This window comes from Pygoscelis adeliae, unplaced genomic scaffold, assembly GCF_000699105.1.
Source record: "Pygoscelis adeliae isolate BGI_AS28 unplaced genomic scaffold, ASM69910v1 Scaffold63, whole genome shotgun sequence".
Classification (NCBI taxonomy): Eukaryota; Metazoa; Chordata; class Aves; order Sphenisciformes; family Spheniscidae; genus Pygoscelis; species Pygoscelis adeliae.
The window spans coordinates 395,413-411,692 of record NW_008824414.1 but is presented as its reverse complement, the minus strand read 5'-3'; the positions used below and the strand labels follow the sequence as shown (position 1 = coordinate 411,692).

Sequence of the window (16,280 nt, the reverse complement as noted above, 5' to 3'; positions counted from 1 at the left end):
GTTTTGACAGTTATAACTCTCCAATCAATTCCCTTTCACTCTGCTGTTGTAAAAATTTAGGTGCATGTTGCTTATCTCATTTCAAAATGAGTGTGAAACTATGAACCCTGGTCATGTTTCAACACACAGTTACAATTCAGCTAGCAACTTTGGACTGCAGTCTTATTCGGAGAGGTTGTGCTTATTTAGAAGATCCTACAATGTGCTTTTTCCACTTTCCCTCATAAAAATGGAGTTAGGTCAGAGCAGTGGTACGAGACAGCAGGATGCCTTGCAAACCAAGGCATGAAGGTGCCTACATTTCAGTAGCTGTCGAGCGCGTTTCATTAAAAGCTACCAATCTATTTCCTCCTTCTTATGGACTATGCCGGGGCACGGCATGACTAGCATAGGCAGCAGCACTGACGCTGTGGGTATCTGAGTTAGGCAAAGTGAGCCCCATCCTCAGCATCCTCCACAGAAAGCCAAAACTGGCAGACACTTGAGTCTTTCAGCATAAATCCGGCTGAGCTTCAGCTGCCTCCCCACTTTACATGCCCAGTGCTACTTACAGTGCCCAGAAATGGTGAAATGCAGGACTCAAGCGAGGACGCAGATCATTTTGCTCAGACGTTAAATTGTGTGACACCTCTCAGATAACAGCTTCATCTCTACTGATGGAGAAGTAAAGCCACCACAAGTCTAACCCAAGTGTGAAGGGAGGCTTGCTGCCTGCCCAGGGCAGGATTTATTCCCCCATGGCACCCCAACGCTGCAGAGATGCACTGTATATAATGACCGCAGTACCGTGCTTGAAGATCACGGCAGCTGCTGCCATCCACGTGCAACTCCTCTCCTGCATGTGCAGCAGAACGGCGCTCAGTGCTCACAAGCAGCAGCCAGGGCCATGAGTCTGGGTTGTGCATGCTATGGAAAAGCTGAGGAGCACATCGCTTTTGATCCTGCAGACATTACAGGGGTAGCAAAACTCTACCTTTAAGATGTCTCAGTTGTCTCACCAGGAGCGAACAAACAAACAGGGGATTTTTTTTCTTTCTAATAAGTAAAGATCCCATTTTTACTTTAACGCAACTCTCACTGAGAGCCTATTTCAAATCTACTCTGAGGTTATGCTAGGTCCTACACTTTATAAAATCTAGTGAATTCGTATAAATTGAACATAAGTATTGCAGCAGGATGCATTCCTTGCTGATATTTGAAACACAATCTAATAAACAAAGTTAAGCCAACCTCAGGCACCCGAGTGCAGGTCTGGCTCACTTGGCCTGAGTCTCACGGCACCTCTAGGCCCAGCACGTGAGACCTACAAGGTCTGAAGTGGCCCCTCACTACAAGAAGGACGTCGAGGTGCTGGAGCATGTCCAGAGAAGGGCAACGAAGCTGGTGAAGGGTCTGGAGAAAAAGTCTTATGAGGAGCGGCTGAGGGAACTGGGGTTGTTTAGCCCGGAGAAAAGGAGGCTGAGGGGAGACCTCATCGCTCTCTACAACTACCTGAAAGGAGGTTGTAGCAAGGTGAGTGAGGTGGGTGTTGGTCTCTTCTCCCAAGTAACTAGTGATAGGACGAGAGGAAATGGCCTCAAGTTGCGCCAGGGGAGGTTTAGATCGGACATGAGGAAAAATTTCTTTACTGAAAGAGTGGTTGAACATTGGAACAGGCTGCCTAGGGAAGTGTCCCTGGAGATATTTAAAAGACGTGTAGATGCAGCGCTTAGGGACATGGTTTAGTGGACATGGTGGTGTTGGGTTGACGGTTGGACTCGATGATCTTAGAGGTCTTTTCCAACCTTAATGATTCTATGATTCTATTCTATGAATGACACAGCGAAATTCAGTTTGCTTACTGTAATCAATTCCTCATTTACTAAATAAACAAACATTCTGAAATATCAATCGTATTGAACTTCCTGAAGCTGTTGTATTTTTATGCTTGGCTTATGTCAACCTGGTCACTATGACTGATAACCAGTAATTAAGTGAATAAGAAAATAATAAAAAATAACCCTACCATTGCCCATTTTCTTAAAATATAAGCTGAAAAAATTTAGAATCGGAACAAAAATTTCCTGAAGAGCTCTTTTCTGATTTCTTTTAGGAGAGAGGCATCCAGGAGCTGAAATACAGCAGGATGCCACGGATCTACACCCACCGATCTGTAAATTGGTGAGCAGGGATGTGCGATCCACACACTGACCAACCCGTAAGGGCAGACAGCAGTCCCTGCTGGGCCGGTACCATCAAGAATATCACACAAGCAATACTTGCGGAAGACCCAGCAAGAACAGGGCTTTATGACAAGATGAGAGTCGAAAAGTCCTCATCACAACTTCTGTGGTCCTTCTGAGCAGTTGGCAATGAACACATGCATCACACCTCCTGAAAACTGGAGCTGATCATGCACAGCACAACTTGTCCTGTGCCACTGAAGTGCAAACACTGCCACTCCATGAGTCATACAACAGGAGGCTTGCACCTAAACACCTAATAAGTCATAAATTCCGGGTGCACACAAAATGAATCTCAACTCTGAGTCTCCAAAAGAATATAAATTCAGGCTGCTTTTGTGAAGCTTATGTGAAACAGACCCATGCTGACAAACATCTTAATCAAAAATTGGTTTTACCAAAACTACTGAGGCAAGAGGGCTAAGAAATTGCCACCACATGACAAGTGGGTCAGTCATATTTTTTCTTTAATTTAATGATATCTATGCTATTACCTTTGCTTTCGTTCCATACATTACTGAACAAGTACAGGGATCAGATATAGTTCATCAAGTACTGTAAAACACCATTTGCTCCTTGAGCCTGCTCCTGCCCTATCAGCTACTCAAACAGCTGTGACATCACAAGCACCCACACAAGCAAATTAAATAAAGATGAGGAAGCTGAACATCCAGTATGCACTACATTTCCATGGCAATTATACTATTGCATTCCTTAGGTTATTTTGATGAATTAAATAAATTTAAAAAATAGACTTAGAATTTCAAATAAGACTTAAATAACAACACCCTGTTCAGCTGCTTAATTATCTGCATGAACCCTTGAGAGATGGCAAAGGAGTCCCTGAAAGTGAATCACGAGTAGCACGGACAGGGAATAAAGGTCATCTCAAAAGCAAAGCGTCTGATAACACTTTAGGTGGATCTTATCTTCCCCCTCAAAATCTAGACATGAACATAGCACAATAAGCTGAAACTAGTAATGGGAGAGAAAGCTAAGACAGAAAGTAAAATATTTTATTCTCCTTTGAAAACTGATATAACTAAGCTACCTAGAGACCATCGCTCAGAACTTATTGTTGAGTATTATTATAACGGGGTATAATAAGCAAAAGCAAAGGTCACAGTTCTTTGCGCCAGTGCTTATATAAATAATAAAGCTTGACAGTTCTTTGAGGACAGAGCTCAAAAAAGCTTTGTTAAAAAGGAGATAGAGAGCTGAAAAACACCAATGTGAATGAGAGGATAAGGTACCAAGGAAACAGCCAAAAAAAATCACCAAAGGTTCTGCTGAAGGATTTATTTTTGTTAAAAAAAAAAAAAAAGAAAAAGAAAATGTAGACAACAGTCAGAGGAGTGCTGAGGCATGACATATATAATAACCACTCTTGCTATGGTGACTGAAGTCTTCTTGTGTACAAAAAATGAATGAATGTTTTGCAAAAAGGGTGGGTGGGTTCCCAGGCCAGAGCCCCTCTTCACAGGCAACGTGCCAGAGGAGCCATCTCAAATTGAGGTGCCAGTAAAAATAGTTCTAGGGTATGCGTATGAAGTAAGCAAACACTGGTTATGGCACCCAGACAATATTCAACCGCGTTCAAGGAAACTAAAGACGAGGCAGCAGGAACAGCAGTCATGGTACATAACGTCTCATCACAAACCACACAAGTTCCCCAGGATGAAAGGTGGTGTCCTGGTTTCGGCAGGGATAGAGTTAATTTCCTGGTACAGTAGCTGGTACAGTGCTGTGTTTTGGATTTAGGGTGAGAACAATGTTGATAACACACCGATGTTTTAGTTGTTGCTAGGTAGTGCTTACACTAGTCAAGGACTTCTCAGCTTCCCATGCTCTACTGACTGAGAAGGCTGGAGGGACACAAGAAGCTGGGAGGGGGCACAGCGAGGACAGCTGACCCAAACTGGCCAAAGGGATATTCCATACCATGTGACATCATGCTCAGTATATAAAGCTGGGGGAAGAAGAAGGAAGGGGGGGACGTTTGGAGTGATGGTGTTTGTCTTCCCAAGTAACCGTTATGCGTGATGGAGCCCTGCTTTCCTGGAGATGGCTGAACACCTGCCTGCCGATGGGAAGCAGTGAATGAATTCCTTGTTTTGCTTTGCTTGCGTGCGCAGCTTTTGCTTTACCTATGAAACTGTCTTTATCTCAGCCCATGAGTTTTCTCACTTTTACCCTTCTGATTCTCTCCCCCATCCCACTGGGGGGGAGTGAGTGAGCGGTTGCGTGGTGCTCAGTTGCCGGCTGAGGTTAAACCACGACAGGTGGCCAATGCGACTCCAATTTTTAAGGAGTTTAGAGGTGTGCCAGGGAACTACCAGTCAATAAACATGACATCTGCACCAGGAAGGCTGCAGGAACTATGATACTGCCCTACTGGGCACAGATGTAAATACAGCAATATTGGGAAAGACTCAACAAAAAACTGCCTTAGTAACTGAAGACTGGAGGCGGCCAGTGTGACACTAATTCTTACAGAGCCCAGGGAGTAAAAGGCCTGTCTGTTCAATGTCTACCTTAAAAACAGACTTAATGGGCACCTGGATGAAGATGGTCTCCTTGGGAAGAGCCAACACAGCTGGAGACCCTCAAGCTCTGTGCAGACCTGGAAAGTGGCAGGGGGGGGACACACAAACTAGGTGAATAAGATTGGTGATGATACTAAATTATTTAAGAAGGTAAATAAGAGAATCAATTGCAAAAACCAGCAGCAAAAAAGCTCACAACATTGGGTGACTGAGCAATAAAAAGGCAGATGAAATTCCTCACAGAAAAAATACGAGGAAAAAACAAAGCAACTTTATATAAGGAGTGCTGGACTTGGAGCTGGATATTAGCATTCAGGAATGAGATTTTAGTTTCTAATACTCAGTTCTACCAAAAGGTCAGGTCAATGATCAACAGTAATCAAAGGAAGCAAAGTGAATGTTAGGAATTATTACTGAAGGATCATGGAGCTGAACAGAATATCATGATACCACCATATAAATCAGTACTGCTGCTTTATCTTGAGTATCGGGTGCTGCTCTGGTCTCACTATCTCAAAAATGTGATTGTAAAATGGAAGGGATGATCCTTACATGGAAGGGTCTCCATGCAAGGGACAACAAAGCAGACTAAGACTTCAGCTTGCAAAAAATAGGACTTATGTAGAAATATTGCAGAGGTATAGAAAACTGAAAGCCATGACAAAAGCGCCATGACAACTGCTTATAGCCTGTATCATACAGGGCACTGAGGAGCATCTAATGAAATTAGCAGAAAGGAAATTCTATTGCACAAATCTTTACACATCCTACAGCCCTCCTTACTAAAGGAGGCTGCAGACGGTAAAAAGTTTAAACCAGTTCAAAAAACAAAACCAGGAGTTCATGAATGAAAGATCCATTAAGGATTTCTAAACACAAAGATTCTCAATACCTGACTTGCGATGTCCCTGATCCACACATTACTGCTGCGATTCTCAGGAGGTATCTGCAGAGGCTTACTATTTCCTTTTGCTTTTCACTGCCTAACTACCTGTGGAAAAAAAGAGTACTGGGCTGGATGGATTGTACCTTAAGATCTTGGTCTTACCTAAGACAGTTCTTATGCTGGTGACAAGATAATCAGCAGATGTGACGCTGCTCCAGGATGTTTCAGCCAAGAACCAAAACAGGAAATACCTGTCAGCAGCACCACGAGGAACTGGTCAAAACAGCCAACAATGTAATTTCTGACAATACTCTGATAAAAGATGGGAAGCTCTAGAGAAACTAAAGCATAAGAAACTATCAACTGACCAGACATCAAAACAGGGAAAACTTTGCCTATATTAATATTATAATCACAGCTAAGAAAAAAGGCATTGTCCACAAAAGCAGCCACTACTGCAGGGTTCAGGGTTTGGTTGAGTAGCCATTGCGGACAGGAGAGCACGTTGGGGCCCAGCCTGCCGTCTGCTTTGTGGTCATAGCCCCAGCGGATGCCATTAGCCCAGGTCCTCAGGCATCTAAGGCACACCTACCAGCAACAGGAACCATAAGGACAGATGCCTGATGAAATTTAGTTCACGCTAGTTGCCTCCAGTGATGAAAGGCTTGCCTTTTATATGTAACCGGCTCTCTTACATTGGATGACTTCCGCTCCCAAGGATTTTCAAGGGCTGATTCTCTGATTGCTGAGCTCTGCCACCCTACTTCCACCCCGGGTGAAGTCCTTCATGCCCACCTCCCACAATGGCTCCAAAAAGAGTCTGTGCAGATTACCCTGCAGACTGGCACTTTGTTATTGGCTGATTTATAAAATCATCCTCATTCTATTTGAGAAATCGATCCCTTTTCAGATTATTCTAGAAATTCATGAGATTCGAACCTGTCTTCTCTTCAAGTGAGCTGGCCAATTCTCAGAGAGAGCTCACGTGCTCTCAGTGCTGCGGTGTTAAAGGCATCCCAAAAGGCTGGGTCCTGCAACCAAGACTTCCAAGAGTCAGCACAGGGAGGGAGTTTTCTACCAACATATGGGCTTCCTGCATCCCCTAGCTGAAAACCAGCTACTCTGATATGCATGTTCACATTTAACTTGCTGGCAAAAGGAGGTATAAGTAGAAAATCTCCTATGAGGAAAGAAAGATGACGAAAAGAATTTTTAGCAGTAGGTAACAATAACTCAGTCTGACTTTGACTTAACGCAGTTGTCCCTGCAGACATAAAATTTGTTTTATGAGAGGAAAAAAACCCAGTTTTTACAGTACTTTTTCAGTTAAACAGGTGAGACCGTGGGGAAAGACAGCTATTTCTCTTTTAGTTCATCCCTCTGGTAGAAATGAGTCACGATCACACAGTTGTGTGTGGTACCAGGAGGAACATAGAATTGGGGACAGGTATTTCTGCGGTGCTTATTCCAGGTGAGAATACACTGTAAAATGTGTGAATCAAAGACCAGATGGGTAGCTACACAAATGCCCCAGCTGAATCCAACAGCATGGGTCAGAAGACTAGCTTTCAAGACTGAACTAGTAGAAGAAAATCCATCAACACAATTCTCCGCCCAACCTCCCAAACCAGCTTCCCATATATTTGAGACATGTATTTTCATGAAAACTCAACAGCTGAGAACGTTTCTGAACTCTCTCTACTGCTCAGCAAGTCCCAACTGAACGGTTTAAACAGATGGTGCTATTTCATGGCAAACAGATGACAACAATATTTCAGAAAGATGATTTTTAAGAAGACAAGGTACTATTATGCGTTCTGAAAAGGGTAACAAAAACTCCCACCCTACCCCAAACCTGCTGTCTTGAAGAATTGATAAAAATTCCCCAAAATCAGGCAGAAACAGTCCATACATCAGCTACTATGCCCATACAACAATTTAATATTTGGTACTGTGAGTATTGTAACTGTTACTTACTTGCTAATAAGGACAAATACGTTACTTAACATTTTAATACGTCCTAGTTCAGGGAATCCTTATTAATCACCTTTCTTATCTAAAGAAATGCTCGTTGTTCAATATGCTTTTTTCCCCACTCCCTCCCTAAATCTATTTTAAAAATTCATGTCAAACTTTAAACATGCTTTAAAATACTGAGCTTTTTTTCCCCTGGAAAATAAACAGACACATGCCAAAAGCCAAGCTCTACAGAACAAAGCAATGCACACAACGAGAGGGAGGATAAGAGATTTCAGTTTTATAGCTTTCACAGAATTACTGTAACTACCCGTTTTAGAATTTAAGACACTTCAGAACTTCCCGTTGAAAGTCACAGCTCAATTAGAAGTTATGACCTGTTAATTCAAATACTGCCATTCCTCTTAGCCCCACTAGAGCCTAGGATCAGCGCAAAGCCAAAGAACAGTACTTAAATGTTCAACAGCAGCTGCAAAAGACAACCGCTAACTACACTGGCTGGGGCTTGCCATATTGCTGTCTGTCAGATATATTTAATACTCCATTAAAAATATTCCCAAAGAATGTGCCACTGGGCTCTGAATGCAGCATTTGTGAATTAACCTACAAAGTGGAAATTAAAATATTATGATTATTGGGTCATGCAAATAAGTTGGGTGCCATGCTAATTAAAGCCATCACTGCATCCAACAGAGATTGATGACAAAAAGAAAATACAACCAATGGCAGCTGAAATGTTCTCTCCATCCTTTTTTAGTTGGTTGTTGATCTAGAAATTGTGAGCCAAATGTGTCTATCTTGGCATACTGATTAATGATGTGGCTGTTCAACAAATATCTGCAATGGCAAGAGAAATGACAGTGAGCGCTAGCACACTATTTCATGGGTGAGAAGAGGTTTCACTAAGCCAGGGCCTTCAACTTGCCTCACATATTGCTAGGGCATGCTCCAGATAGCAATTATGTGAAACCGCATCCAAAGGTTCATACTCCAGTTCTTTCCACCTTTTAACTCATGAAGAGTCCTTGCTATGGTATTTCTGACCAAGTATCTATATTAGGTTTAGACCATAACTTCTCTGTTGTAACCAGAAAGCAGTTTACTCACAGTACATAATTTGCAAGGGTTTGAGAACTGCAAAATCACATTACTACTGGAACAGACTTAATTACCGGCACGGCCTTCTCCATTAGATACTTGCCACTAAGTAAAGGTCTGTTGAGTGTATAAAGAGGTGGTAGATCTTCTATCTCTGCTATCCTCTGGTATACGGCTCTGGATAGATGATCCCCATGATATAAACTCCCCAAGATGATGCTAGAGAAGTAAATTGGCTCCACAAAGAGGCTAAGTAAGGCTCCTTGAATACCCAATACGTTCCACCTAAGAGGGAGGGAAAAACAAAACAAAAAAAACAAAAAAAACACTTTCTTTTTAATGGAACAAGTAACATCTGCTAGACATAATAGCAGTCAATCACAATGGACCAGACTTTCAACCCTTCCTCTTGACCAGCACATGACTACGGTAGCATAGCTGTGACACCTGCCAGAATTTCATAGATCAGCTTATGGGATGCCCAACAAAACCCTGAGCAAGATGATCTATAGCAACAGGTCTACTGTCAACATCCACTTCAGAAGCAGACTCCATAACTTTACTTCCCCACTAACATGTCTGGCGATGCATCTTCCAGCACCTTAATGCCAGAGATGGACAGGAGCATTCAATTGGAGAAAGCCGAACTGTGAGATCCTCAGTCAGAAACAGTAGCTGATGCCTCCGAAAGACACCTGGCAGTGGGCAAACCATCATTCCCAGAACACAAGAAGGATTGTGTCTGCAAGACCTCAGCACCTCATCACCATAAGGAAAAGCTTGTCCTTGACACCCTAGCCAAACTGTCCACATCCTGCTGCCAGAAAGGACATAGGTAGTTGCTTGCAATATACACGGCCAGGGAGAAAACTGTATCTGAAAACTGAAAATATGCAAAGAGTGCATATACTCTTTGCTCACTTTAGCTGCTTCATAGACTCCAACCATAAATCCCTGCCTGTACCACTGTGACCTACACTGGATCAGGTCTGGTGGCAGGGATATAGCATGCATAGGAGCAAAATACTAAAGTTTTTTTGTAGCTGTGTTCATTTGATCAAGTTTTGGCTCTCAATCTGTATGTAACAGTCATACAAAGTACTTTTTAAAACCTCAAAGTCTCCTGCAGAGTATTTTCACTGTCTTTGTCTCTGAGGTACTCTTGCAAACAGCTTGGCACTATTAAAATAGCATACTTGAGTACAACCACAACACCCAGACACAAGCAGCAGGGAAGTTTCTTCTGGTGCTTGAATAAAACAAATGAGCACAATGGAAGCTCTCGTGCTCATATAGAATGGTTGTCCTTATTAAAAGGCCCATCCTAAACCTGGTTGCAAGGTTCCCCTAGGAAAACAGGGAACTCGAATGTTGCTAACAGTGTTTCTTGCAGTTTGTGCTGGCATAGATACACATCATCATCATCATTTCAGGCTAGAAACCATATAGCACAACTGCTTCACAACTGCAAAAACTGAACTACACATGTTGGCTACAAGACTTGCAAAATGTTTAAAAAAAAAGGGAAGAACAAAAATTGCAATCCAAGGAAACAATTTCTTTGCATATCTTTACTGAGGATGAAAATGGAGGCAATGTGTATTAGCTTACTCACCTGTCATTAAAAAAGCTGGCCCTAATGAATGAGTAAAAATATTGTGCTAATAAAAAATATGTCATATTTTACATTGAATAAAGGCATATTTTGTATAACACTGAAAATGCAATCAGCAACCAAACGTCAGAGTAAAGATATGAAGTGAAAATTATTGCTTCCCAGGGCCTAGATGCCTTTCTAAGGACCTTATCATGACTAGAATTTTGTAAGCACAGAGGTATTTCAAATGCCAAATGAATCACAAAAGTATTTTCTTGTTATTTGCAGTATTACGTACATCAAGCACAGAGAAGCATATGGACTGCTACATACACAGATAATATTATGGAAAAAACATCTGGAAAGAATTCAAGACTAAGCATTGCAAACTGGGGTTGTACAATTGTATCTGAAACCTGCAGACACACAAACCGAGCTTCCATCAGTGAGGCACATTACATTTACTTTTCATGACCAGTACTTGAGTGACAGATGGACATTTTAAAAGAGGCCAAAGCATTCCTCTGGCAAGCCCCAGCTCCCTAAATAAAAGCTTTGCCAGACCCTTTTTCTTGCTTCAGACTTCAGTATTTCCAGAGCTTTTGTTTTGCTGCTTCCTCCCATACTTGGTGACCTTCTCTGGCACAGAAAAAGAAAGCTGAAGTTTGTCTTGCTCAACTTCTTTTGATTAAAAGAAGAGGAGGAGCGTGGACACCTGAACAAGCTTCTGCAAGGTGAACGGTATGAACTGGTATTACAAGAGCTATTCTGTGACTGCCCACATGCCTGCTGTTTTGCTGGGGTGTGCTGCATCATGTTTACCACTGTGATACGTGCTCAGGAGTGCTGGATTCAGAGCAGCTGGCTTGCTGCAGAAACCATTCATACAACCAAAGCCTCAAGCTCTTAATATTGATTAGGCAGGGTTGGATGGTGTTTAGGTTTATAAAACTAGCTTTAAATTTCAATTGTTATAATAAAAGAACATATACTTTTCTACAGAAACATATACTTGTATCAGAAACTGGCAGTAATGCAGAGGTAAACATGAAACCCAAATGAAGTTCTGCAGATTGTAACAGAGTCAAAAGGAAGGACTGCACAGAGACTTTCTTGTTCCTTTTTTATACTGTACTTCTTTCTGTCAAACAGTAATTTCTCACTTCCATTAGCACGTACACTAAAAACAACCTTTATAGCTATAAACTGAGAAGAAGCTACACCAATACCACGCATCAGTTTTCGAAAGGCCACAGGCATTACCTCCTGAAATGGTAAAACTGCCTCATCCTTCCAGTTTACAAGCACGAATTGTCAGAATGCATGGCAACAAATGCTGTCAGAAGTTTACTGAAACGACAACTTCTTTTGAAGCTAATGGGCCAAATTCTGTACGTCACTACAAACTGTGAGGTGCAGAGCAGAAAGCGCAACATTTACTACAGAAAACTTTATTAAAGTCAGTGTTGCCTTTCCAGTGAAACAATTAAGCAAAGGATTCTTTTCTTCACATTAAAAGTAGTATCAGAAAAGGGTTAAATAACTGAAGCGACTTAAATCTAGTTTACAAACTCAAACCTTCCAAAGCTCAGATGTAGTTTATAACACAGAAATGAACCTTTCCATGCTGCAGTAGAGCGGCCACAGCACAGTACTCATTTAGGAGCATTTGATGGCTCAAGAAAGTGATAACGGAAGACAACTCTCCCATCACTAATTCAGCAGTTTAAATCTCTCCTGCACTGGCCATGGGCAAAAACGCAAAGCTCCCATGTAAAATGACCTGATCTCGGGTCCAGTCTTACTGGGCAGATTACGGAGCAGACTGGACTCATGCAGTACCTTTTCTCACCATTAAAGCAGGAAAATGGCACCACATTTGCAACAGAGAAAAGCACTAAAGCATGAGTGTAAGCAGAATACAGGAATGCTGCATCATGTCAATGGCAATACTGAAATGCCTGAAGTAAGGCGCGTAGACAAGAGATTTGCCAAAGGGGAAGAACACCTCAGCAGGCAGGAAGACACCCTCCAACGTAAAACTTCTCACTGGAAAAATCTGAGACGCTTGCTTAGCTGAGCATAAAACCAGTGCCTCTTATGACAGCATTTTACATATTCTAAGTGTTCTGGTTTTAAGTTACTGCAAGAATTTTCTTTCACAACCTTTATAAAACTTAAAAAAAGTAAAACTGACCTTTAAAATACAAGCTGTTATATTGATATAGAGCACAAGCCACAGGATTTAGGTCCAGACTGCCAGCACTTACATACAAGTGCCTTGATTTGAGCTGGACATCTAGATCTCATTACGATTAATGGTGATTTACTCAGCAACCGAGTACAACCATAGTTGTTGGGCTGAACAGCTCTCCATCAACAAGTTGGCCATCTAATTCCAGAGAAGCTGGGGCACCTGGTGCGGATGGAGATACCTGCGGCCAAACACCAGCCACGTGTTCAGCAGCGTGCAATACTCTTTCAACTTCAACTTTGCAGTTCTGCAAGTATTGCACAGTGCAAGGAAAGGCAACCTGACTTGATGCCAGAAAGTTCAAAGGTATATTTACTCATCCTGAACTGGCCTTTTGCTTCTGAGCTGCCTTTTGTGAGACAGAAGATCATTCAGAGTAACAAGCAGTTTGGTTCACTCTCTACCAGGGGCTCATCGAGGTGATGTTTAAGCCCTACCATGTTTGACGAGGCAAGGAAATTTCTAAAGCTCTTCTACCAATAATTAGAAAAGTACTTAAACACGAGAAGGGAAACAAAAGCTGCAAATCAAACCCACAGCTCTCCATTTTCCTCAGACAGGCCAGCCAACACACCGCAATAGCCTGACACACCACAATGGCACCTGGATTAGGAAGTTCAGTGTTCCCATCACTACATGTATGAGCTACTGCTGCTTTTCTGGGACAAGGAAAAAGAAATGATAACTTTATCTGACTATCTGGCCACTGAGCAGCTCCAAACAGTTAAAAAACATAAGGAGGACAACAGTCAAAGGATGCTGTAATCTGCTGCTGCTATAAAGTGTGAAGTTGCACCCCATCATTTCCCCAGCACTAAGCCTGACTGAGGAGGACTCTGCCTATCACCACCTTGATCCTCCTCAAGCCTGCTAATTTTATTGCTCGTACAGCCCTCCATAAAGTCAGATCAGTGACATGATTCAAGTTTAAAGAAAAAAAACCCAAACCCCTGGCCTTGTATTTTGAAGAGGCAGTTTCTCTAGCCCAGTTTACAGCACAGCTCCACAAACAACTGCGGGACCACCGCTGAGAGGCAGGGAGATGCAGCGCACAGGAGGGATGCAGCACCTGGGCATGGGTGCTGGGAGTCTCCTAAAACACTTTTTCAATTCAGAAACACTGCTGAGATGTCTCCCTAGGAGTATAGCTTAGGGTGCCTTGTATCCCCACTTTGCTCTACAGTTCACAGTTCCCCATGCACGCTTAACTACAGTGAAACCAAAAGACCAAGTTTTCCCTGTCACCAAGATATTGCCATGTCCTCTACCTCATCTGCGAAGTAATCTTGTGCTCAAGCATCCCAAGAAATGCTCTTTCAAACCACTACATCTCACCACCTTTACAAACTAGACCCCAACGATGGCCTTTGCAGATCTGTGCACATGAATTGTGTTCAACTCCTGACTATTTACACAGAGGATACTCTCTGTGTAGTGTGCTCACCTGAGATTTTATAGACAAGCACCATATTGGGGAAATCTGAATTTTACAAATTCACACTTCAATTTTACAAATTGTCACACTTACTGGTTTCCTTATTCTATATTCACCACTTAGATCCTATTGATAACAACCTGGAGGATGGATGCACCTTTTCAACCTTTCTGCTATTCTCAATCACACTACACTAAAAGAAGAGGGCAGAGAAACCAGAGACCGACACCAAATCAAGAGGAGTCCTCTCTTCCTTGCTGTGTTGTCACATTTCTGCTTTAGGCTACCATGTGCTCAGAGGCAAGGGTATCTACAGTGGATTCCTAAAAGTTCTATTGACTTCTTTATGACATACAGCAGATTTCACAACTCTTGATACATGAAAAGGTAAGTAAAATTTAACTCTGCAGCAACACTTTCACAGAGTATGCTAGTGCACCTCTTGCAAAAAAAACCCAGTTGAAAATACACATTTCAGGTAAAACCTCTTCTCTGAACTTTCCAAACCCAAACTGCATAGAAATTCTGTTATTTGCACTATTTTAGAGAAAACATAGAAAAGAGGGGAGCCTAACAGCAGTAAGTAATAAAGCTTGATATTAATATCAAATGTCTTAGTATCACTCAATAATTTTTATGCAGACAGCCGTATGGAGGAGGTGAGTCACTACATGTTGCATTTACAATGGTGTGCATGTGGAACTGGTGTCAGAATTCATCGCAGGAAAATGAAGAGTCTCCTGCAACTACCAAAACAAGTGTACTGTTGAAAAAATGGTATTTATGATAGATTGCAAACCCTGACAAAAACAAGTGTTTACAATTCAAGGTGCTGCTTTTATCAGTATAATTTATAGGCAGAAATGACTATGAACAAAGGAAAATGACTTAGTAGGCATTTTGTTTATGACAATCTTTTACTTGCAACCGATGGCAGGGGAGAGAAGGTGTCAACGTGTGAGAAGATGTCAGACTATCCCCAGAAAGTATTTTGTCTCCTCACATGCATCTCCTGCCCTCCTCCATGACAGAGGCACACAGCTCAGACAGCAGCTGTCTCAGGGAGTAATCCCAAAAGCAGACTTGGCTTACTGTGACACCAAGAAGATTTCAAGGTCTTTTGAATTGCAACGCAAACCAAAAGCTCCCCATGACCACTGTGCATCCAAGATGTGGGACAACTTGCTTCTTACCATGAAGATGTTGGAAGCCGCAGACCCAGGGGCTCCCGCTAGCTCTGAACAGAAGGCGCTCGTGTTTGCAGTAGCTGCGCCCATGGGTTTTCCTGCATGTTTCTGGTTTCCAAGACTGCTGTGATCAGCCTGCCAAGTTTGAGGCTGGCAGCATCCCCAGGGATGCCTGCAGAGCCCTGTGGTGGCCTTCACCTCTGTCGCTCGGTGACAAGCATTTGTCTGTCTTTGCAATCACGTTTGGTGTGGTTCATCATTCATGCGCAGAGACACTTCTGCTGCTCAACTTCAACTCAGACCCACACTGGGCAGGCAGGTCATGATCTGCTTGTTGTGGACACACATCTAGCTGGGCTTTACTCTTATCACTTGGCAGAACGAACAGGCAGAGCTGACTTCATTCAGCTAACTGCAATCTGGTTTCTTTTCTGATTTTAAATCCGATTTCTCTTTGTTTCCTTAAGAGACTAATTGAATCTCTACGACCAGCCCATGCCTTTCACGAGCCACAGCATAAACAGGCAGCAATATCTTTACGTGGAGTGCAGTCAGCTTCTTTTACATCAAGTGGCTCGGTCAGCGGCCCACACTATAAATCATTAAGTGCAAGAAGTCCATGGTCTTTGACAGTAGCACTTCTCGCAAACATCTTTTTATTTATCCTGAGGTCAGATTTGCAATTACAGACAAGAGAATCTGTTTTCCCTTGTAGCTGTACCTAGGCTGGCAACCACACAGCTGACTTGCCCCAGCTTTTCTGGTGTTGCCTGGATTTGCTGCATACCAGTGAGCCTGGGTCAAGACTCAGGTCACTGGTTTCAGAGGTTCCATGATGCCATATCTGGTTATTTATATGCTACATCTTGGGTAGTGGTTTCCTACCACTTTCTCCCAGGTTTCTTACCTAGGTCTCACACAGCCACCAGGTATCAAAGTGAACACATTCACATCGGCCACTGTCACTTGGGTTAAGAACGGGTGAGGAGAACTGCTCTTTCTATTGCTGTTCAGAAATCACACCAGCTCTGCCATGGAGCTTGCCACTTAGAAATAACTCTCAAACTCAAAAACAGAT

General features: G+C 42.5%; 1 protein-coding gene across 1 annotated transcript in view; it reads right to left on the bottom strand.

Annotated features, from left to right (window-relative positions):
- ADARB1 (adenosine deaminase, RNA-specific, B1) overlaps positions 1 to 16,280 on the bottom strand; it is a 64,043-nt gene that overhangs the window by 2,368 nt on the left and 45,395 nt on the right. Inside the window, exon 8 of the mRNA XM_009320764.1 lies at positions 8,833 to 9,014. Coding sequence (XP_009319039.1) covers positions 8,833 to 9,014 — 182 coding nt within the window. The remainder of the gene's footprint in view (positions 1 to 8,832; positions 9,015 to 16,280) is intronic.